Source organism: Diceros bicornis, chromosome 7 (assembly GCF_020826845.1).
Source record: "Diceros bicornis minor isolate mBicDic1 chromosome 7, mDicBic1.mat.cur, whole genome shotgun sequence".
NCBI lineage: Eukaryota > Metazoa > Chordata > Mammalia > Perissodactyla > Rhinocerotidae > Diceros > Diceros bicornis.
The window spans coordinates 47,902,052-47,927,072 of NC_080746.1; the positions used below are offsets into that span (position 1 = coordinate 47,902,052).

At 35.2% G+C, this 25,021-nt stretch overlaps 1 protein-coding gene across 3 annotated transcripts in view; it reads left to right on the top strand.

Moving 5' to 3' along the window:
- DLG2 (discs large MAGUK scaffold protein 2) overlaps positions 1-25,021 on the top strand; it is a 1,867,373-nt gene that overhangs the window by 996,268 nt on the left and 846,084 nt on the right. The window contains exon 1 of one of the 3 annotated variants that reach the window (XM_058545494.1): positions 20,696-20,773. The exons of the other annotated variants lie outside the window; for them this stretch is intronic. Coding sequence (XP_058401477.1) covers positions 20,696-20,773 — 78 coding nt within the window. Of the gene's footprint in view, positions 1-20,695; positions 20,774-25,021 lie in introns of those variants that run through there. 3 annotated transcript variants of the gene reach the window in all.

A 25,021-nucleotide genomic window follows, 5' to 3' on the forward strand; every position in this document is an offset into this window, starting at 1 on the left:
ATAAATAAATGATTTGGGCTATTGTGAAACTTAAATGAAATTTTACATATATTTGATAAATTACTGGCCCAAAGTCATTTGTTAATGTTTAATATATGTAATCTTAAAAAGGATATATTTCATGGATGTATTTATCAAGTGGATATAATGATATTTTTCCTAATAGAAAAACTAAAACACAGGACATCCCCAAGAAAGTGAATCTGAGTACGACAGAGCTGTATGATACCTGAGCTAACTCTGTATAAATTTTAAGTCTTCATTCTTGGAATGCTTTCTCTAACACATCCTCCAAATATGATTGGGCATTTGTTTATTTGTTCACTTTATGAAGTTAATGTTATCCAGATGTTAAAACTGACAAGCACAAAAAATAATACTATGACTTACTCTCATTAAGTAAAAATGAATAGATCCTAAATAAAATACATCCAGCAAAATTTAATATTAATTGAAGACTCATCCATGAAGAATAAGTAAGATTTAATCCCTTGAAGGCAAAAATGGTTTAATTAAAAATCTATTACTATAAAACCAAACATATAAAGATCAAACAAAAAAAACGTATCATTCTAAAATATGTTAAAGGCATTTGTTGAAGTTCAACACACATTCCTAAGAAAAACACTTAGAAAACTAAAAATAAAAGGCTACGTATTTAACATTGTAAATAATAACTATGCCAAACTAACAATTTGTGTTTACATACTTAATGTTGAAGGACTCAAAGAATCCCCATTAAAATTGGGAAAAAAGGAAGATAACTGTCATAACTATTATACTTTACCTTATTTGAATTGTCTGACCACTGGACTATAACATGAAACAGAATGAAATATATCAGAGAGAAGATTAATTGCTGTTTCTTTTCCAAAAACTCAAGAGATGGGCCTGATATAAACCAAGTATTAAAAGAAATCAATTCCTTCCCTGATTACTTCAACAAAGAGAAAATAAAGTTTTAAATATTCCATTCACAATAGTGGCAAAAAGCACAACATACCTAGGAATAACTCTAGTATTATCTACGTAGGATATAAATGAAGAAAACTATAAAATTTTACTGAATGATGTCAAAGTTTATTTGAATAAATGGCAAGATAACCCATATTCCTGAATAGGAAATGTGAAATTGAAAAAATATAAAAATTTTCTAATATTTAATGCAATTCATTGTAGACCAAATAATAAAGTATTTGAACCTAACAAACAAATTATATGTTTGCTTAGAATAATAAATGGCTGGTTAGAGTAACTCTATTCGTCAAAAGGTCAAAGAGTGAAAGGGCCATTTGTCCTACTACGTATTAATAAGCATTGTAAAGCTACAACAGTTGAAAAATGGTACAGTGTGGTATAAGACCTGGCTGACAGACCAATTCAATAGAATGGCGAACTGTGAAATAGAGCTTAGTACATACAATAATGTCATATATGATGAAGGAAACAATAAAAATCAAAGAGGGAACAGATTGATTATTCAAAACATGAAGTTCAGAAAATTGATAATTTGCTGAGATCAAGTTAGAGCTATTCCACATTAGTATAAAAAGAGTATGCTTAAGAGAACAGCATCTAAGGACTGGCAGCTCAAAAGCCAACTACATTGTTGATTAGTCGTGTGATCTTGCATAAGTAGTAAATCAATCTCTCTGAATTTTAGTTTCGTCACATATGAAACAGGGATAGTAATAGTTATTGCCTACTAACTATTAATATAAGTAATAGTCATAAGGCAGTTATGAGGATTAAATAGAAGATAATTCATATAGAGAGTTTAGTATACTGGTTGACAGTCTTCACTCAATAAACCTTTTCAATTACTTTTATCATCAAGCACCAGTTAATCACAGGCTAATGCAAAAATAAAACCATATAAAGTCCATATTTAATTGATCTCAGTTTGAGAAGGGCTTTCTAACCTAAATTCACAAAGAAAAAATAAATAGATTTGACTACATAAGAACTTTAAAATACTATGTTTAAAATATAAAAAAATTGAAAAGCCACAAATAAGAGAGTTATTATGTTGAAACTATAAAGCACTCTTGCAAATCAACATAAAAATCACCAACGTCCTAGATAATTCACAAATATTAAGATATATTCGAAAAAAAATCTTAAAATATTCTAAATCAATGTTTAAACATTTTAAGTAAAGATATGAATGGGCATTAAATTAGGAAAAGAATATGGCAATACTCCAGGTGACAAGAATGTGGGAAGATGATCACTCCAGGATACTGCTGGACAGGATTTATATCATGTAACATTTGGAAGACAATTTGGCAACAGTTAATGGAAGTCAAAAATGTTTTCACCATTTTAGTCTTATTCTAGGAATTCATCCTAGGGAAATAATCAGAAAATCCAATAAACATTTTTGTATACTTATTTTATCATAGCATTGTTTATAACAGTTGGCACATCCATGAGGTAGAATATCATGAAGCCAAAAGAAATCAGGTCTTCAAAGCATGTTGAATGGCTGTCCAATTTTTTGAAATAATGGCTAAAACATTATGCAAATTATAATCAGTAATCACAGTGGTATCTACATTTATCACTACATCTGCATCTACATGTGCACCTATATATAGAAGGAAATATACCAATTTTCTAGCATTTACGTAGATAACAGATTTATAGGCGAATTTTACTTCTATTTTATGTTGTGTATTTTTAGGCTTTCCACAATAATTAGCAGCACTTGCACAATTTGAAAAAATAAGACAAATGGTTGAAACATAGATTGCATTCTGTTTGTCTCTAGTTTTTGGAAGGTAATACTTCACATGTGATGTAACAACTTGCATTTAGGAGATTTGTTGTATTTAATCAATTTTGCATGGATTTAATTATAAATTTAACCTTTGGAAAATTAATACTAGACTTTCTCTTTAGTTTGTTTTCAAAACTTAGGAGTGAACAACAAAACTGAGGTTATGAAATTGCTCTCAGGAACAGCTGGAAACATCATTCAGGGTTGTACTCTGTTTAATGTTCAGTGCCCTTTCACAGGGAACTAAGAGAAATATGAGTCTTGGCATATGTTATTTTCTGCACGAAAGCTTACCGAAATCCCTGGTGTATTTCAATTGCAGGAGTGATAGGCAATAGCATTTTATCGTCTCTGCCATACAGTTTGGCATTTGATTACATTCAGTTTAGCACTTTATAATACACTGTCTTTGTAATTTCTCTCTCTTATGAACTCTCAAAGCATTTTATCTTTTTACTCAATTTTAGCACATTTTATTTCACTTATCAAGTTTTTATTCATTGAGCAAGTTTTATCTTGTGGTATACCCTACCTCTTCTACCAGAGTAAAAACTCCTTGCAGTTGGAAACTATGTCTTATTCACTTTTTTACCACTTGCATCTAGCCCAGAAGCCCTGCGTATATAAAAGTAATATTTGTTACATGAATGAATGAATCAATGAATGATAAATAACTATTTAATGTACTGTCTTCTAATTATTTCAGATTATATATTTTCTCTTCCCAACAAGATTGGAAGTTTCAGGATGGCAGAGCCTAGGGCGTCACACATACAATTTTTGCAACTAATATCTGCTAATAAACTCAGAAGTATTGCCCACTTAGTTAATTTGTTTAACCTGTTGTTTTGCAATGTAGCTTTAGATGAGAGTATCTGAACATGGCTTATTAGCACAACTATTGGTTAACCTAAAACTAAGAACAAGGATTTATTTAAATATTTTGCTTTTGTTTTTAGCCTATTAATTTATGACAACAAGTGGTTGTTACTTAAAGCCACATCACTTCCACTTATCACTTTCAAATATTTGATAAGCACCTACAATGTGCCAGGCATCATTTTAGCTAATGAATAAAAAAGGTAAAAATTCCTACCTTCACAGAGCTTGCATTCTAATGAAGGTATAGAAGAAAAAATAAATATGTGAAATATGATCTTAGGTGATGATAAATGCAATGTTGAAAAATAAAAAAAAGAATAACCAAAAAACAAAAGGCTTCGTTGAAAAAGTGTCACTTTAGTAAAGACGTGAAGGAGGTGAGGGAGTGATCATATGGATATCTCAGAATAAGGATTCCAGGCAGAGGTTAGAAAAAGGCATGAGACTGGGGAGGGAGTGTACTTGGTGTTTAAAGCACAAGGACCAAAGCAGTGACCTGTTAGGAGATCTGCACCAAAAGGGTAAAGTTAGTTCCTGACTTTGCTAAGTTGTGATGAGGTATGAACTGCATGTAAAGCATTTAGCACAATGCCTTGCGCATATCAAATAATTGATAAATGTAATTTGTCATCATTATGTGAATTATATGAGATAGGCTCTTAGAACACTGCTAGAAAAAAGCATCACAAATTGATGATGTCTTTTTAGGGTGAAAACTAGGAGATTCTTCTATCACATGTCTGGTGATAGACGCCTACCTGATTCTAATGCATTATTTCCTTGCATAACTACTTGCCATGTATCCTTATCTCTGGTGGATAACTACTGATTCATGTTTCTAAATAAACTGATTAAGAATGTGATCCATGGAGCTTCAGTGAATGAGCTGAGGGAGTCTGAATTTGTCCTATCCAAATGCCTGGAGATATCTGGCATCAGATTGGTCAGCAGGCTTTTCATGCAAAGTTACAGTACTGAGATGACGGCCCTCCTGCTCAGAACCCTGTGTTCTATACTCCCTTGGCAGGGGTTATGATCGTTCTCATAGATGTTAGGTCTTACAGACATCCTCAATGGGAGCCAAGTTCCCTTAATGGATGTGCTGGAAAGAGCTCAATGTTGTTGAGTCAAGAATGTAATTTGAGCTGTGCCGACAGGAAACAAATTGATCATTTTGGCCCAAATTCCTGAATCTGAAGCAGCCCTTCCTCATCAGGGAAGACTTTCCAACATGACGCAGTTAAATTCCCAAATGTTCCTGGATGTGGAGTCCTAATTTAGATTTGTTGTTGAGCCCTTAAATATATTTTCAAATAGTGTCTATGTCCTTTTAAATTCCCAGTGGAAACTGGGATAAGATTCTAGTATGTGTTGTTGCATGAGTGATCCTTAGTGGTTTTTTCTTTCCAAGTGGAAAAAAATTCCTCTAATTTTCTTGCATTTGGGCAAAGAAAGGGAGCAAAAAGCATTCCCAGGATCTCTTAGACTAGTTTGTCTGCCAAAGATTGCTGAGATTAATAGTTTAGGGTATAGACTTTGAAAACTTTGTTTCCTAAGCAACAGCAGAAAATAGAGTAAAAATCAATTCCTGAAATCAAAATTAAGTACCACGTTTAAGTCTGTTTCTATACCAAAACCAAACTAAATAAAATGGAAAGGAAAAATAGAATTAATTATGTTTTCTTAAATTCTTTATTGATCCACTTGCAATGCAGGCCAGACAGAAACATATGCCCAAAATACATTGTTAATATTTGCACTGTTACTAAATGTTAAATGGTGTCAGAAATGGACAGGTGTGAAATTTCATTAGGAAAATTGCTGTTGGTGAGAGGGAAGAGAAGAACAGAAATTAGGTAAAGATGAAATTAAAAAAAGAGTAGAAATTTTTGCTAAGTTGTCCTAGTTTCTGCTTTTTTTCTTCATTATTTTATATTTCTTTCTTACTTATGAATTCATTTTGTCTTTTGTAACCCCTCTTTTTAAAGAAAACCAAATGTATTCAAGTTTTAGATGCTAAATGTCCTTTTATGTTTTTTGTTTTAACAGCTTTATTGAGGTATAATTGACATACAATAAACCACACATATTTAAAGTATGTAATTTGATAGATTTGACATATGTCTATGCCTATAGAGCCATCACCACAATCAAAATAGTGAACATATCTACCATGCCCTAAAGTTTCCTTGTGATCTTTTGTAAACTTTTCTTCCTCTCGCCCTGTCCATCACCAGTCAACAACTGATATGCTTTCAGGCTGATTATTTTTGGATTCATCCATGCTGTTGCTCATATTAGTAGTTCACTCCTTTTTATTGCCGAGTAGTTCTTCACTGTATGAGTATAACACAATCTGTTTGTCTATTCATCTGCTGATGGACATTTCGCCCCCAGTGTTTGGTTATTATAAATAAAATTGTTATGAAATTTGTGTACGATTTTAGAATGAACATATGCTTTCATTTCCCTTGGGTAAATGCCTAGGAGTGGAATTGCTGGGTCATGTTGTAGATACATGTTTCATTTCTTAAGAAAGTGTCCAACTTTTCCAAAGCGGTTGCACTATTTCACATTCCCAAAGTGATTATTCCATTCCACGTTTACATATTTTTCTCTCACTGGCTGGATCTTTTCCTGAGTTCGGTTGGTAGTTAGAACGTCTCTTTCCTCTTTGGACAACCACCCCCACCGTGAGGATATCTCCCAAGTATGTGCTTTAATTATCATCTTCCTCTGGACTTCAGCTCTGCAATTCTTACTGCTAATTAGCTAATCTTCTACTTTATTAGTACTTTTATAAGACTATGTAGACGGGGCACTGGATCAAGGTACACACTAACTCAGTTTCCTTGAATTTTCTCCCTTGGGAGAGCCTGCCTCCTGACATAATCTAGCCCTATCAAGAATAAAACCTCTCTTTAACTCTGTTCAACTCCTCTGAGACAGAATGGAACTTTCACAAAGTCTTCACCAAATACTTCACCAAAGACATCAGGGGAAATGAACATGGAGAATAAGAAGAGGGGTTTCTGATCCCCAACACAGCTAGCGTGTTCACAGGGGCTACAATCCCTGCCCCAAGGAAAAAGACTGGTCCGATATGACAAGCACGCTGCCCCCCTTGTGGTTAGGAGATGGGGTTCTGAGTCAGACTTGGCTGGAATTCAGACCCTGCCACAGTTAGTTGAATGACCTCTAGCAAGTTACTTAATTTCTCTGAATTGACTTATGTATAGACTGGAGCCACCTCACAGAATTGTTTGAAGATTAAATAAGGAGTTAAGCGTTTGACTCATATTAAAAACTTGATAAATGTTAGATTCGGTAAGCATTTTAACAACATAAAACATCATATCCACAGTACAACCTTAAATATCTGTGTACCTTGACTCTAACAATCTTTTTACCCCTATCTGTCTTATAATTCATTGATCCAATCATCTTTATTCTGGTTCTCACCTCTCTCCTAGCCTTACTACCTTTACCACTCAGCTTAAATCCCATGGAAATTCATTATAATCACTTCTATTGCATAGACTTCAACTTTCTTGTCCTTTCACGTTGTTAATTGATTTCATAGAATTCAGAGTTCAGTAAGGAAACTGTTAAGCAGATAACTGTAAATGTTGAAATGCTCAAGGACTTGGTCTTTGAGTTTTTTCACTATTTCAGCCAGTGATCATGGCTTGAAATACGATTTGTATGCTGTTATCTTCTTTGAAATGCTAGACTTGTTTATCCAACAGCCTGCTTGATGTCTCCAATCAGATGTTTAAAAGATATATCTCAAAGTTAACATGTCCAGGACCTAAATTCTTGGTTTTCCTGAAAAACCTGCTCTATTCACAAACCTTCATTTCTGTCAGTGATAAGTTCAGCCTTCCAGTCACTCATGCCAACAGGTTTGGAGTTATCCTTGCCTCTTCTCTTTCTCTCACACCCCACATACACTATCTTCAAAATATGTGTAGAACCCAATCACTGTTTTTTTGTTTCCATATGCATTAGCTTTGTCCAAGCTACCATTACCTTTAAATTTGATAACTGCAGTAGTTTCTCAACTGCTCTCTCTGCTTCCAGCCTTGACTCTCTACGGTCAAAATTCTCAAGACAGCAGTGAGAATGATCTTATTAAAATATTAGTTGTATCATGTTACTGCTCTGAAATTGCTTCTCACCTCCTTGATAGCAAAAGCTAAAGTGCCCACAATAGCTTATGAAGTGTACAAGATCTGTGTTCCACACTCCCCCTTCACTCGTCTCTCTCTCTCTTTCTGACCTCATTTTGTACCATCTTTCTCCTCACTCTACTTCAACCACACTGACCTCCTTACTGTCATCAAATAAGCCAGCCATAGTCACTTCTCAAGACCTTCACAGAGAATGTTCTTTCCTCAGATATGCTTTTGACTTACTCCAATTTCCTTAGGATCTTTATTCAAAAGTTACTTTTTCAATGAGATCTTAATCAACCTATCAAAAAATTTAACCACTTTCTACACTTTTTATTTCAGGTGTCATTTTATTTTTTCTTTAGCGTGTATCAATATTTAATAGACTATAAATGTTGCTTTTTTATCTTTCTTATTATCTCTTCTCTACACTAAAATGTAAGCTCCATAAGGCAGGGATTGTTGTCTCTCTAGTTCATTATTATATCCCCATTGCTTAGAAACATGGCTGGTGCATAGTAACACTGAAGTAGGTGTTGAATAAATAAATGAATGGAGGAAGGGTTTCTTTATCACATTGTTTACTAGACATATATACTCCTGACTTTTCCAGGGCCATGAAAACTTGAACATATCTTAAAGTTAACACATCATCACCACTTTCATTTTTTATATGGATGTGGAAATCCCGAAGGCACAGGTTAAACCCCTAGAACATACTAAAGTAGAAAATATCAAAATAATTCGCAACAACACTTCCTATTTAAAAAACAAAAAAAATCCTCTGCTTTAGAAGAGCTTACAAAAAAAATCTAGAACTCTCACATGGCAACTATTGACCATGAGGAAGAATCAGTAGCTATAATAAATGATAGAATTAAATCTCTAAGAAATTCATTAGTGAAAGTTTGAGACAGAGACTATAAAATAAGAATACTTAAAATTAGAATGAGACAAGGGGAGAAATAGAAAGTAGAATGAAAGAAGAGGGCACTCTAAAACAAATTCTTCCTTTGTCTTAGAGATATCTCCAAGTCCCCTGGGCTCAAATCTTCAGCTGCTTCTGACTTTGTGTTCTCAGCCTATAAATCACCTGTCACATTTTACAGATATGTGTCTCCTCAGTTATTCTTTCTTGCATTCATGCATTTAGTAAATCCTTTTAGAGTTCCTATTCCATACCAGGCACTTTGTTAGGCACACGGGATACAAAGGTGAAAAGACAGGCATGGTCCCTGCTTTCATGGAATGTCCCACAAGGAAAGCAAGGAAAATACATAGTATACTAAATAGATAATTGTCAGTATGACAAATATTGTGAAAAGTAGTGTAGTGTGCTAAGGGAGGGAGTCGGGTATCCAAATCTAGTCTAGGGTATCAAGAAAGAGTGTTTCTTATATTGCCTGTTGCCTTTTTTCCCACCACCATCACCCTAAATAAGACCTTCATTATCTCTCCTACCTCCATCATTCTCCCTAATCTCCAATTCTGATCGTATTTGTGATGATTACACATTTATTGGCATTGTCTAACTACAGTATGGCTGTAGCTTTTTTTTCCCTATTTTCCACTATTCCTCAAACATGTCTCATGTTTTCCAACTTTTTACTTTTACTCATGCTGTTTCCCCTGGCAAATAAATGTACTTTTTGTTTTGATCTGTTTTCTAAGGCCCAACTCAAATTTTCTCTCTTATAGCAAACCTCTCTGCTCCACTCCAACTCATGGGCTAGTGAATGTTATCTGAACTCATAGCATTTGCTCCTTCTTCATTTCATTTATTTTTATTTCATTATAAGCCATTCCGTGTCTTAAAGCTAAGGCCACTTTAAAAGCCACTATGTCTTAAAGATATAGACATTGAAGACCAGGCAAGTTTTGAAAATCGAGCAGTAAGTAACGGACAAACCAGGATTCAAATTCTAATTCTTCTAGGAAAATGACCTTGAATGATTTACTTAATTTGGCATAAATGTGGTTTCCTAATCTATAAAAGTAATATAATATTATCTGACTCAGAGTTTTCTTTAGACAATTAAATGAGATGAGAATATTTCCTAAAGTGTAGTATACTTAAGATGGTACACGGCAAGTATTTTTAAAACATTCTTGTACTTTAATTTTAACTTAAATTAGAAAAAAAAACTGTAACTAGAATATAATACATCAATTCTCTTTTCAATTAGACTTTTAAAATTATTTCTGGTTTTTATTTTATTTTTTAATCTTATTAATATTATTCTATTTTCATTGTGTTATTTATATGTTACTTATGACTTATGGAAATTGAGCCTTAGTTTTGTTTATTCTGGTGATAATAAGTTCTCTTTTAAAATAAATTTATTTAAATAAAAAATATCAAATTAAATAAAAAAATAACCTAAGGAAACAACAATAGAGGTAGTATGTGTATAAGGCAAAAATGGATGAGGTTAAATAAATACTGAGATAGGATTATTAAGTACCTCAGAAGGCAAAATACTTTATGCATCTTAAAGACAAAATACTTTAATTTCATGTAAAGATGCTTAAGGTAAAGTAGCTGGCATAGAAGCTATACACCCAGCAAATCAGTCTCTCCTTTTTCTCTTTATTCAGCCATGAAGCATACAAGTTGGTGATGCTATTATGCTATTTTTCTTTTACTGTATATGTTCTTTAAGCTGGAGAGAGGTGGCAATTAATATTAGGAATATTTTCAGTAACACTATGTATAATTGACATTTGCACTGATGATTTCAGCAGCTGCTGTTTCTGCTTTATGTAGGTGGCAGGATGGAAAAGAAGTAGTTTGTATATTTTCATTAGTGGGTCTCATTTTTAAGGAAATGAAAGGAAGTTTATTTACGAATATGATTTTATATATTAAAATTTTTTAAAGATCTCCTCTATCTATCTATGGAAGGGAAGGAATTACAAAGTGAAAAAATCGATGCTGGTAGGCCACAAATCAACGTCTCATTGATTTACCTTTTGAAACGTTGTTTCTCAAAGCACTTTGAACCCTTCTTACAATGACTTTGATTTTTCTCTTATAGTATAAAGATGAGTATGAGGTAAAAACACAAGTAGAGGATAATAATAAATACTTAATGCATGTCTATATAGTGCTTTCTTTTCTTCTCCCAGGAGTATGAAGCGGTTTAATTCAAGTGATATGCTCATTCATTTGTTCATTCATTCAGCAAATAACTATTAAAATATTCAAATGTATTTATTGAGTGCCTGCCATGCGCAAAGGACTATGTACATCTCGGAGGATACAGCAAATAAAAAAGGCGTGGGAATTTTCTTGAATTGTTTACTGTCATTTAGGGGGAAACATTGAAGTTCAAAGTAATCACAAATAAATGTAATAAGAGCTAAACCTGAGATATAAACAAAGTGCAAAGGGAACATTAGTTTTAGTGCAATAACACAAACTGTCTCTGTCTGGAGAGATCAGGAAAGGTTTCATAGAGAATTATTGAGCCAAGTGTCAAAAAATATGTAAGGATTTGTCACATGTAGAATGACAGGGAGCAAGAAGTGAGGTGGAAAGATATGACCGCAGGCAGAGAAAATAGCAGGTACAAAGATATAGCATACAGAGTGTGTCAGGCAAACAGAAAATACTTTTGTGAAGATCCAAAAGATGATATGCAACACTACAACTTCATCAAAAATGACCCTTGGACTTAAAAGATCATTGTCTTACAGATCAATTCTTGGGTCATAATGTCATGGACTAATAGATTATTTGAGCTTAAGGGGAATTTAGAAATTGATTATGTAGACCAATACATAGTGGTAAGACAACTGGTAAAAATGAAATTAAAATGAAGAGTATTGACTCCCAAATTAGCACCCCACCTCCATGAATGGGAATAATTCTGTTGTTGAGATAGCTAGAATACTGGACTTTCAAACTGAATTATAATTGATAGAAAGTTCTCAAACCAAAGGGCTTAGGTTAGATGAGTGGTGTTTAAATGTCTGTATTTGTGGCATGCTTTGGCAAGCCGTATAAATTTGAAGAAATTGGATTGAATTCTCTGTTACAAAATTATTCAACTACCCATCCTTTAGCATTGTGTAGCTGTTTTGGGAAAACTATCTATGGTCTTGTTTTTGCATTGTTTTTTGTACTCACAAGTCAAAATTCTTGTATGTTCATTAGATACCCGTTCTTTCTTAGCTTCAGGCTTGATGTTCTTCTACTTTTCTCCTCATCTATATCCCCTCAGCTCTACATTCCTTTGGATAGTTATTGCCATATCAGTCTATAGCCTCAGTTGTAGCAAAATTTAATTGTAAGCATGTGAGCAAATCACAGCATGTGGATTCAGAACTACTAGATAAGTTCAGGATCCATTTGAGTTTTTCTTTTTACAAGAGATCTGCAAAATGAAGAGAGGCTCTGAGAAGATGCTCAAAAAAACAACTATTCAGAAAGCTTAAGAAAATATTTATTTGCTTCAGAAAAAAGACATTTGTGAAACTGAAAGTCTTTAAATTTATGAAAGATTTTTACAAGAGTTTGGAAACTGATTTTTTTCCTCCATTAATGGAATAAAAAAGAGGAAAGGAATTAAGCAGACTTCTGAACAGAGAGGATGATTATATACAAACATAAAGAGAGTTTTAAAAAGCATTCTCTGCTTCATCATAATAGTAAGCACACGTTTTCTGTCTAGACTATTGTGTTTTTTCTGTCTTCTCTGAAGATTAGAGAATGAATAAAAATAAAAACATTTTTATTGTACCCATACTGTGTGCCAGGTACTGCTCTAAATAGCTTACATGCATTATGTCATTTTATCCTTATCATCAACACAATGGCGTAGTTTCCATTATTATTCTATTTTACAGACTTGATGTTACTTGTCCAAGGTCACAAATGTGGTGGTGGTCTATCTCACTGCAAACTTTAGGTAATTAATTATTATATGGTTGTGACTTTTGAATAGCATTTTAATTGGGTGACTTCCTGGAATATCTTGCGTGAAACATATAACAATAAATCTTATATATACTATTGTCAAATGTGCCTATTAAACGCTTAAACCTCACGTGCAGGCCCATTAAATTTTCCAGTTTGTTTTTGGGTTAATTTAGAACCATGCCAGTTTGACTTGAGTTTGTATAAAATGATGGCCAGGGCAGTGATTTCTTGAGCTGACTATGGCATCCCAGGAGTATATGGGACTCAGTAAGAACCCTTGGGGTAAAAGTGTGGCGTTTTGATGCCCATGCAGGGCAAGACAGTTGACTTTAGGATCACCAAAGGAGGAGAAATGAAACTAAGACCCCTGCATAAAACTGAAAATTTAAAAGGGTTCTCATTTAATGAAAGGGCGCCTAAAAAACTTCATTCACTAGCCCAGGAAATCAATAAGTAAATGTGCCTTCATTATGAGTGGAAAAAGGAGGAAAAAAAGTAAATTTAACCCTTTTGCATGGGGGGAATAACACTAAGCCAATTATTAAACATGAAACTGCTCCTGGACTAGTGAAATCTCTCAGCCAATTATTAAACATGAAACTGCTCCTGGACTAGTGAAATCTCTCAGCAACTAGCAGAATGATGTGCAAAATTATTCTATAGCAACAGTTGCACAACTAAAGGTCCCTGGGACTCTCACAGGAAGTAGAATCTTACTAAAGAAGATCTTAGAATAAAAATGTACAACGGCATACAGAAACTACCCACCATGAGTAGAATCAGCAGAATTGGACTTCCAAGAAAGTTAATAAGACTATCAGATAAAGACTATAAATTTAAAACTAAAAATGTTTTAAATAAAAAACAGCATAGAGGAAGGAATAAAAATCATAAGAACAGAACACCATGATAAAAGACTGGGTGAATTTAAAAAAGAAATATATAGAATCGCTAGAAATTAAAAAAATGTATTTAATGATTCATTAAAAATAAACACTCTGTAGATAGGTAAAACAATAGATTTAAACTTAAGATAAATAGTAATTAGATCTGAGGATATAACCCTGAAAGCAGCACAAAGAAGGATGGAGAACAATAATATAGGAGATTTAGGAAGCAGCAAGATGAGTCAAATGAAATGGTTCATGAAAAATATAACAGAATTTTAAGAGAGAAGGAAGGAAAAGAAATATTAGAAGAGATAATGACTGATATTTTTGTATAATTAATCAGATTAAAGAACCATAATGAGTTCCAAGCAGAATTTTAGAAAAAAATATTGTATTGAAACTGTAGTTCAACAAAGACAAAGAAAAAAATCTTCAAACAAACCGTAGAAAAGAGACATATTTCTTAAATGGGACAATTTGATTGACAGCAGACATCTTATCATGAAAATAGATACCAGAAGATGGTATGAGATAATATCTTCAAAGTGCTGAGGGAAAATCATTGTCAATCTAGAAATCTCTATTTACCTATGCTATCATTCAAACTCTAAGGTGAATGTAGACAGTTCAGGAAAAATATTAAAAGATTGAGCATGTTTAACTGTCAGAGATTTTTGCAGAAACATCTATTAAAATATGTACATTGTAAAAAGAAAATTTAGGAGGGTTAGGAAGCTGAAAATAAATTGAGTTATTTCGAGTAACCTTTAATTGTAAAAAAATAAATAATGGTGATAATAATAATGACTAATTTGGTCAGGAATAGAACTACTACAACAAGATAGAACTAAAATACTATAAAATAATAACATGGAATATTGAGCATAGTATTAAAATGATTAATTGTATAACTTTATAAAAATTAATTTGAAAAAGATCAAATGAGAAAGATGATTATCCTTTCAGATATCAATATTTATTATAAAGCATAGTAATCAAGATAATGTGGTATTGGTAAATAAAAATAGAACAATCAAAAGAGAGCCCAGAAACAATTATATGCACACTCATATGACCTAGATATATGACTTAGGAGCATTACAAGTCAGTAAGGAAAAGGAATAACATTCTTATATATCAGCAAATACAAAAAAATTAAATAAATAAAGATAGACAACTGGCCATATGTATGGGGAAAACATAGATTCTTATCTCACATCATAAATAAAAAAAATTAGGGCTGGCCCCGTGGCTTAGCAGTTGAGTGCACGCGCTCCGCTGCTGGCGGCCCAGGTTCGGATCCTGGGCGCACACTGACGCACCACTTCTCCGGACATGCTGAGGCCGTGTCCCACATACAGCAACTAGAGGGATGTGCAACTATGACGTTCAACTATCTACTGGGGCTTTGGGGGGAAAAATAAATAAATAAAAATTTAAAAAATAAATTAATTAATTAAAAAATTAGAAACTTGTGAAAAGAAAAAGTTTGAATTGTTTAGAAGAAAATATAAGATAAAGTATATATGAACTTAGAATACGGAAAAATTTCATTTTTTCTTTTTGTTTTTTTGTGAGGAAGATCGGCCCTGAGCTAACATCTGCCAATCCTTCTCTTTTTGCTGAAGAAGACTGGCCCTGGCCTAACATCCATGCCCATCTTCCTCCACTTTATATGGGACACCGCCACAGCATGGCTTGACAAGCAGTGTGTTGGTGCGCACCCGGGATTCGAACTGGCGAACCCTGGGCTGCCGCAGCGGAGAGCATGCACTTAACCGCTTGTGCCGCTGGGCCGGACCCCAGGAAAAATTTCTTAAGATACAAAAATGTACACACATAAAGGAAGACTGATAAATTTCAGTACATTTAAATTTTTATGAGGACTGTATGATAAAACATAAATGAAGTTAAAGACAAGTCAGAGATTGGGAGCAGATATTTTCAGTGCATGCAATAAACAAAGAATTAGTGTCCAGGACACATAAAGTGCTTTTACAAATCAATAAAAAAAATATGGTCTAATTTAAAAATGGGCAAAGACTATAAATAGAAGGAAGTTCAAATAGCCAATAAACACATGAGAAGATGCTAAGTCTCACCAGTGATCAAGAAAATGTACATCAAAACTACAAGGAGCTAACACTATGCATTATGTTTGGAAAAAGTTAATAAGTCTGATTATACCGTGTCATCTAGAATATAGGACTCATATAAATTACTAATAATGTGAATTGGGGAGAAATTTGTAATCAAAGTTCAAGATGGACACATCCTATGATCCGCCAATTACATTTTGAAACATCTACTCTAGATAAAGTTGTATGTGCTTAAAGAGAGAGGTACAAAAGATTGAACATTATTTTGAGATGAATTTGAGGTGGGATAGGGTGGGGTGGGAAGATTTTGATTATATTATCAAGAGTTTATTTCTTTAAAATTAATTTCAATCAAATATGGCAAAGGGTTAACATTTATTAAATCTGACTGGTAGGTACATGAGTGAGTGTTATGTTACTTTCTTACATCTCTGGGTACCTAAATATATCATGATTAAACATTTATAAGAAAGAACATGTGAGATATTCAAACTTTGAAGAATCAGTTTTGATGATTTTGAGAACAGGAAAAAAGTGGTAGGTTTAGCCCATAATAATTAGTGTCAATGGGCTTAAGTATTACTTGTAGTGACTCAAACAGTTTTTCACATTTGTTCATGACTGGTTGTCTCTTTGGGGAAGAAATATATCTTTCTCCAACTGGGTCAGTTTGTACACATTGGTTTTAGTATACATGTAAAGTTATAGTGACCATTTTCCCTATTCCATACAGATAAAATATGTAGAGAGATTTAGCTATTCCTTTGCCTTTTTCTATACATTGGCACTAATTATTGCACATTTTCCAGCTAACATTTATTATTGGCTTTATATTATATAGACTCCAAAAAAGAATAATTTTCTTCCTGAGTTCCCACATTATTTTTCACACATCTGTTATAATGCCATTATACTTTGAAATTTATTTCTTGATACATCTGTGTCCCCAGCTATGTAGGACTCCTTGAGAGGAGGGATTATATCTTATTCATTTTGGGGTCCCTGGTGTTTGACATAAAGTAAATAATCAATACATTCTTGCAGAAAAGTATTGCTTACCTTTTTAATCATACCAGTAACAACATGAATATATTCTCATTGTAGAAGACTCAAACAATAAACAACATGAATATATTCTCATTGTAGAAGACTCAAACAATAAACAACTATATAGAACGAAATGTAACTGCTTTTATCTTCTCTTTCCGCTACTCTCTACAGAGATAACTAACATCAACATCTTGGCATTCCTATGACTTGAAGTTAAGTATTATGTTCACATTCTTTTAGTCATAAATTCTATGTAGTGTATATCTGACACCTGCTGTTTAATAATGGACTAATATCAGATGTTAACCAAAGGGCTATCACATATGCATATCAGATATGCAAACAAATCAAGCAAATATTTGAATGTTTATTGGTTTTATACATTAACTTTTTTAAGTCTTAAACATGTATTTTCTTCAGTGAATATTAAACAGCTAACCTGGATAGCTTTTCAAGCTACCAGATATTAGTTTCTAGAATTTAATGTTTACTCTGTTTTTATAATTATCTATGATATATTTAGAAGATTTTTAAAAGAAACTCGTTCATATGTTAGGCAGAAAATGTAGTTGTATAATACTTAATGGCTTGATTTAAACATTGCATTTTCCTTGAGAATTCAGAGGAGGCTCACACTGTGTGTGTGTTGAGGCATGAACCCAAAGCTGCTTAATAGGATTAATGTTGTGTCTCAAACTCAGCTGTACTGGTAGGCTTCTGTCATATGAGAGGTATTAAAAATGAAATTATAAAGGAGAAGGTCTGTCCAGGTACTAATGATATACAGATGGAAAGTGTCTGAAAACTTGTTTTCCTTACATGGTAGGGCTGCAAAAGTTATTTATCTCAATCCGCAGAGCAACGGTTAGAGCCTATTAGGATTTATTGTAGGCAGCTGCCACCTTTTTTTATAGGAGGCACATCTGCTCAGAGAGAACCCAGGGAAGATGGTTGTATAACTATGGCAATGTCTTTATCCCATTGACATGACAGTCATCTTTCAAAAAACTTTTACAACTGAAAATTTGTGGATATATTTCTATTGACTCTTCTAGTCTTTCAAAGTTTGTGGATTTTCCTACTTTGCTATAGACACATTCAACAAATATATTTTGAAAACCCACATTGTGCTAAGCATTCACATAACATGAACATGGGTCCTGACTACAAATGGTCTACTCCACACTGCCCTTTCTACCTCCAACTGCCTATTTAAGGAACAATAGTTATTACTGTTCTTTTTCAAGCTAAATCATAACTGCTAGGTCCAATTTATTTTCTTAAGAACTCAATCCTGTAAAAGTCTATAAAGCCTCTTGGTCAGCTGTGTGAAGAAGGTCCTTAAAGTTTCAAAATAAAATCAAAACCAACCAACAAAATGATCAAACATCAAAGATCTCTCCAAGCCCCAGTTTTAGTGACTTAGAAAATCTTAACTTATGAAGAAAGTGCAAAAATTATTTTATGATCCATCAGTCCCATCAGAGTAAATTAACATTCTTTGATGCCCCTGTGATATCAGTGGTTTGAAAGCTCAGCACTTTTTTCTCACTTCTTTATTGTCTGATTCTATCTTAAAATACTAAAACAGAAATTTCTACTCATTAATTTAGGGAGGGTTCCTTCCCCTCCCCTTTTTATCTACTTTATTTTGTTAACTGAATAGTTTTTTAACTACAACATGGCTTAGGCAAACTTGTATGCAGGGATAATGAATACCTTTAGCATCACAACAACATTACGGTAAGCTGTGGTCCCACTGAGTATCTCTTTGAAGACTAAGCAGGAGTTATCATTTATTTATTTGTTGGATTTCTGTGGCACTTTTCCTCTAAAGAGTACAGGGTGTGATGTGGAGAATTTTGCACAAGGATTGCCTAAGAGTGTCAAAAGGAAATTAAAGGAAAGAAGAGTTTGTAGGAAGTGAGAACACAGAGCAAAAGAAACAGCTAATGGCAGAACCAAACCCTGGGTGGCAGTTAGGCATGTTGAAGAAGATTGAGGGATCTGGGCTGCCCCAAGGGTGCCACTCTTGGCTTTTCACAACACTGAGTCATTTTACCAGAGCATATGTCCCTGATGAGCATTAGACATTTCTGTTAAATACTCACATGAAGAAACATAAACAGAATCATAGACTCATAGAGAAGGAAGGGACCTTAAAAATCACCTGCCAATTCTTTTAATTTACAGATGAGGTAAATCAAGCTCAGAAAGAACAAGGAAAGAAGTTAGAAGCAGAGCCAGAGTTAAAACCCAGATCACTCATATGTTGAACAAACATACATTGAATACATTGTGCTAAGCACTGTTCTAAGCACCAAGGGTACCTTAGTAAGTAACATGGACATGGGTCCTGACTACCATTGCCAATCCCACACCTCCAATTGCCTATGAGTATATCCAATATACTTTATAATCCAGCATTCAGTTGACTGAAGACCCAGCCCTCTTTGGGGGTGGACCTCATGTGACTTATACTGAGAGAAGGGAGTTCTTTTCCAAGTATCTGTAAGTGTGTTGCCATTCTTTGGTCCTTAGGTGCTCATAAGGCACTTCTGTCAGATCAGCTGAAAAACATTTACTGGATTGAGTCTCTTCTGTATGTCACGGGAAGGAAGGTATTCTGTGCCAAGATGAGCAGTTTGTTTTTGTCCTCTAGTAGGATGGGTAAAGGCTTAAACATTATATCTCCTTGGGGGAAACACTTGTCGCTTAAAACTGACTTCACCTTTAAAATGCCTCACATTATAGTCTAAGCCCTAATAAGATAATTAAAGTTGGAAGTACCTAGCGGTAGAATCAAATGTGAGAATTCTTCAAAGGAGCATAGTTTAAGAGTTGCCATAAATCTACCTTCCCAAAAGTGATATTACAGTCCTCCATTTAACACTAGATATCGCCACAAGAAAACTCTGGGGTTTAAAATATAAAAAGTAGTAGATTGTTCTATTTTAGTTTAAAGGTAGATTTAAGCCCCTCTCCATCCTCCACTCCTCATTCAGAAAACTTGTGCTTATAAAAGAGGCTCCTGTTGCTTTAGAGGTAGAAGCAATGAGTTTGAAAACTAAGGACCTTTATTCAGGCATTTGGGAGTCCACTTCATCCTGCTCCCTTTGTCCTTGTCCTGGGCCGGTTTCCAAAGAAATAAAGTGTCACTCTTGCAAGCTGTGGATAAGGCTGGCTAATGAGCAGACATATGACTTTCCTTGGACCAAAAGAAATTGGGGAGAGGGCAAGGGAGGGACATTTCTATTTCCAGCCCCCCTAACCGCTTGATATTCTCAGAGGGTCAGAGTAAGATTCAGGCTCCAGGGACACCTGTTTGTGCCCGAAGGACCAGGTCCGTGACGGCCCTGCCTCTCCCCGGTGCTGGCAGCTTCTGTATTGGCTGATTTACCTGCGAGGCTGTATGTGGATCTGTCTTTACGCGGCCACTGCCGCCAGCACGTATTGTCAAGACAGAGGCAAGCCGAGCGAGGAGTGCAACTGCCGGAGCCTAGAGCGGGAGGTGAGCTGCCTCCCGGACGAGTTGACTGCGGCTTCCCTTCCTCCTGACACGCACGGAGTTTGCTGGTGACGGTGCCGAAGAACTGCAGACAGATACTTAGCCCAGTGGTTGTGTGTGAGCTGGCTACGAAGGCAGTGCCCGCCTCACCCGGACCTCCTGCTGGCAGGATGTAAATATACCTGCAGGCTGGCCAAACAGGACTGCCTTTTCCCCCCAACCCCCTCCCTCCTCCCACCCTCTCCCTCAGCTAACCAGCATGAGAGGAGCTGAGAAAGCAACAGCCTGCGAGTGACAGCCCCAGCCTGATTCTGTTTGTCTCTGAGCGAGGTGGGAAGTCGATTGTGCAGCAGCTTCATTGTGAATTCCTTCCGCTGGCATCGCTATGTTTGCCTCTATCTGGTATGCCAAGAAGCTGGGTCGCAGGTTCGTGCACAACGCCAGGAAGGCAAAATCAGAAAAGGTAGGGAATGAGTGAGGATGAAGATTATCTTTACGATTTGCCAACTGCCTGCTCCGGACTGCTAGTCTGAGTCCAGACGCAGTCTTGATTAGCTTGGGACGAGAACCTGCCTCTCGCTGTGAATGTAGTCCATGGCACTTAGAGAAGGGGTAACTGTTGGAGCCTAGCTACTTAGGAGGGAGCGCTAAGGGTTAAGCAGGATCATTAGCTATTCAAAATATTTGGTGAGATCATCAATTGATAAAGTGTGTCTATAGAGACTTAATATTCCTTTAAATGACATAGGGTGAAAGCAATTGAGCAGCTGAAATTTTGCTTCTTCAGGGAGCTCTCTAGTCAACTTGTTGCTATGCTGCATTGTTTTTATTACTACAATCTTTGGTTCTGAAGGGGGCATTATAACGCCTTGAGCTTTTCTCAGTACTTCTGTCCTAGTGTGTGCCCTAGGAGCACATATTTGAGACTCTCAGTAACATTGACCAGACTCCACAGAGGTGCTTGATAGCTTTTCAAATCAACAAAGCCATCATTTCAAAAGTGTTTACGATGAGTAAGAATTATATTTATAATCAGATAGTCATGGCCACCTAGAGAATGGCTTTGTATTCCTTTTATTCAGCATGACTAGTTGTTTCTAGAGAACCTCTATGTAGATTTACCTCATTAGTTATCTTTCTCTAAGAAATTAAAATGGCCTGTAAGTCCTAAGATGCATTACAAGCTTGCATCTATAATTTGTCCTATGCTTTTAGAGGCACTGGTCAAATTGACATATTTAGGAAATAGGTATCTGATTGGATAGGTGGCAGGGACACTTCCAAAGGTAACAACATTTTGTGAAATTGAGATTTTCCATGTTACTTTGAGTATAGGATCTTTGGCCCAGTGTCCTTTCAGCCTTAAATCTACTCCTGTGAGATTGACCCAGAGATGGCTTTCCTGGCCTGTGGCACAGTCTTTCCTCTCAACTGTGAAGATTCCTTCACTTTAACTTGCTGTTTGTTCCTTCAGAGTGAGAATGTTGATAAAATGAACACGAATCCAGTGATAAACCAAGATATGATTGTTTGTAGTGCGAAAAGAGAAAACATCAATTGGAGTTCTGACTTTAGGGTTGTAGCCTTTTAGAATGTCCAGATCTGAGGATTGTAGAATGATAACAGACTTGTTATTTAATGGCATTTTGGATGGGGGAGAGGGAGGAGGGCAAGGTGGGGTAGAATTGATCCCTTTCCTATTCTATATGTCATAGGTAAAAAGACTGCAAACCTAATTGTCATGTGCCAGTACAATATATATTGAACAGTTGGGTTTTGGGGGGGTTGCTTTGTTTTGTTTTGTTTTGTTTGCTTCTTAAGTAATTTTGAAGAAAGAGACTTGTACGTGGGTCTTTTATGGGAGCAAATGTTTTGAAAAAGTGCCTTCTTCCTATGAAAATTGTAGGTTGTGTGGATGAGAGGACTGTCAGGGACCACAAACAGCTCTGAAATCCTCTGGGAGATAGAGCCTTATGCCAAATTAGTATGCAAAGGAAAGTTGAATCTACTAGTGATACTTAATGCAGTCTTGGGCATGAATGTGGAGAACAGCAGCTCTATGAAATTCAGTGTACATAACCTAAAAAGATGTTAATCCAATGAAGTAACACGGGTTTCTGCTTCTTGAGCGAGGAAAGAAGCTAGTAAGGGGCTTCCGATGTCTCTTCCTACATCTGTGATGGCTAACGCTTAGAACAAGCAAGAGGAAACCAAATGTGGGGTTAAGGATTTCAAATTCTTTCTTTGTCTTACTCAGAGAGTAAGAAAATCAGCATTGGAGAACTGAAGTTTTGATCTCTGAGTGATAAAGACTAGAGGAAAAATTTTTAACTCTCATGCGCTTGTGCTAACCAGAGGAGCTAGGAGCAGTTAATTTTGAGTACTGAATGATGATAACTTACATGAAAATAGCATCTTCATTCTTTTTTTCATGGAATTTGTATTCACAGAGTTCCTGGAATAAATTAAAAGGTGAGCTGCCTTGAACAATGAAGGCCCTCAGTCGATGCTTGGTGAATGGAAATAGTTTATTCTGTGTACCTATTTTTATCACACGGCTTATTTAAAACCAACTACATGAATTAATATTTTGTCTAACAAGTTCAGTAATATACTTTAACTGAGAAGACAGTTAACAAATGATACTGCAAGCTGGATAAATTCATATAAAGTATTACTATAACATCAGAGATCATATAACTGTAAACACAGATGGGGATATAAAGTGCTACTGACTATATGTTGTCATGCTTTATTATAAAATAGAGGAAGATGTATAAAGTAATATTATTATGACATTTTATTTAGAAAATGATCAGTATACTTTAATGTGAAAGAACTGTTGATAGATTCAGACCATGTTTTAGCATTTGGGGATATAAATCTGTATCATAGACAGTGATTGTGATTTTGTTTTAGTACCCTCTATAAATTTTGGCTTCTTTTTGCAATAAGTAGTGTTGTTCATTTCCTCCTATTCTAATAAAACAACCTGCACTCATCATAGCCCATCAGTCCTATTTTAGCATTCAAGTATGGTCTGGGAAGTATATTCCTCAAGGCTGGGGTTAATTGGAAAGCTAATTGGGAATGTGCAGGCCTAAATGCCATGCCTAAACATGCAGTGTGCTTTATTCATGGTTGCCTGGTCTACTGTTTCACCTCATCGAATGCCAATAGAATTAAATAGCAGCATGGAATGTAATAATAATAATAATTACAACAATAATAATATTAATGATAGTCCCTGTTCACACACATCATGCATCAGCTGCTTTATGCATAGAGTTTCATTTAATCCTCACAGCAATCCTATAAGGTGGAAATTCTTTTCCTTGATTCTTAGAGAGAAGAGTGGCTAGCCCAAGGTCACAGAGTTAGTAATAAATATCAGTGCTGGGATTTGAACCTGAGTTTACCCAGGCTATTTCAAAAATGACTCCTTGAGTCTCTAGAGTTCTCTTCCGTTCACCTATCATTTACCTGTCTTGTCTGAATAAGGTTAACCACTCCTTCTTATCTTGTCCCCCTCTTTTGATATTAGAATTCCAAAGTCATGAGGTTTGCAGAATCAAAGTTACTGATCGTGTAACTCAACCCCCTTATTGCAGATAAGACTATATCTAAGCTTTCTTGAACAGACTGTTGTCTGTCCTGTTATTAAAGACTTTACACTCTTTGTCCTTTTTAGTTAGATAAGTGAAGGAAGCTATTGTCTTGGCACCTATTATTCCTTTTAAATAGCTAGTAATTGTAATATCATAACCTAAACATTGGCATTTGGACTCATTGCTTGTCCTATAGAAACCAAAGGAGTCTTTCATTGAAAAGGACCTAAATGCTTGGCAGTTGTAGATGCAGTCTCTTTTTAGAGTAAATCGAAGATGTTTGGTGATTCATGTTGTCATTTTTCTAAGAAAAAAACAGTGAAAGGCTCATTGCTATTCTTTCATTAAAAAGATAGTTTGGGAGGCCGGCCCCGTGGCTTAGCAGTTGAGTGCACGCACTCCACTACTGGCGGCCCGGGTTCGGATCCCGGGCGTGCACTGACGCACTGCTTGTCCGGCCATGCTGAGGCCGTGTCCCACATACAGCAACTAGGAGGATGTGCAACAATGACATACAACTATCTTCTGGGGCCTTGGGGAGAAAAAGGGGAAAAAAGGAGGAGGATTGGCAATAGATGTTAGCTCAGGGCCCGTCTTCCTCAGCAAAAAGAGGAGGATTGGCACGGATGTTAGCTCAGGGCTGATCATCCTCACAAAAAAAAAAAAAAGATAAAAAGACAGTTTCTGCATACCAACAAATTCTGTGGACAAAATTATTTTAAATGTGATAATATGGAATCAAGACTGTCTGGCTGAAATAGAATACCTCCATTCAAATAATTATTCTTTCTTTTTTTTGACCCTTTGTGATTAATTCAGAAGTTAGTGTCTTACTTTTATGCCTTTTTGTCACATTTCAACTTAAATTGCTTAATTTAGTCAATCTCTAGATTGTATTACTCTAAAAGGGCAGCTGAAGAAGCTTTAAAATAAACTGAAATGCAATTTCTGGTGACATAATAATATGTAAGAGTATAAAACACTTGAAGTTGTGAACCTTCACTCCTGAGTCAGCATTGCTTCTTTTATTTGTTTTTGTTTTTATATTTATTTTTCTTTTAAACATACACCATGAAAAGTGGATGTGTGGTGCATTTAGAAAA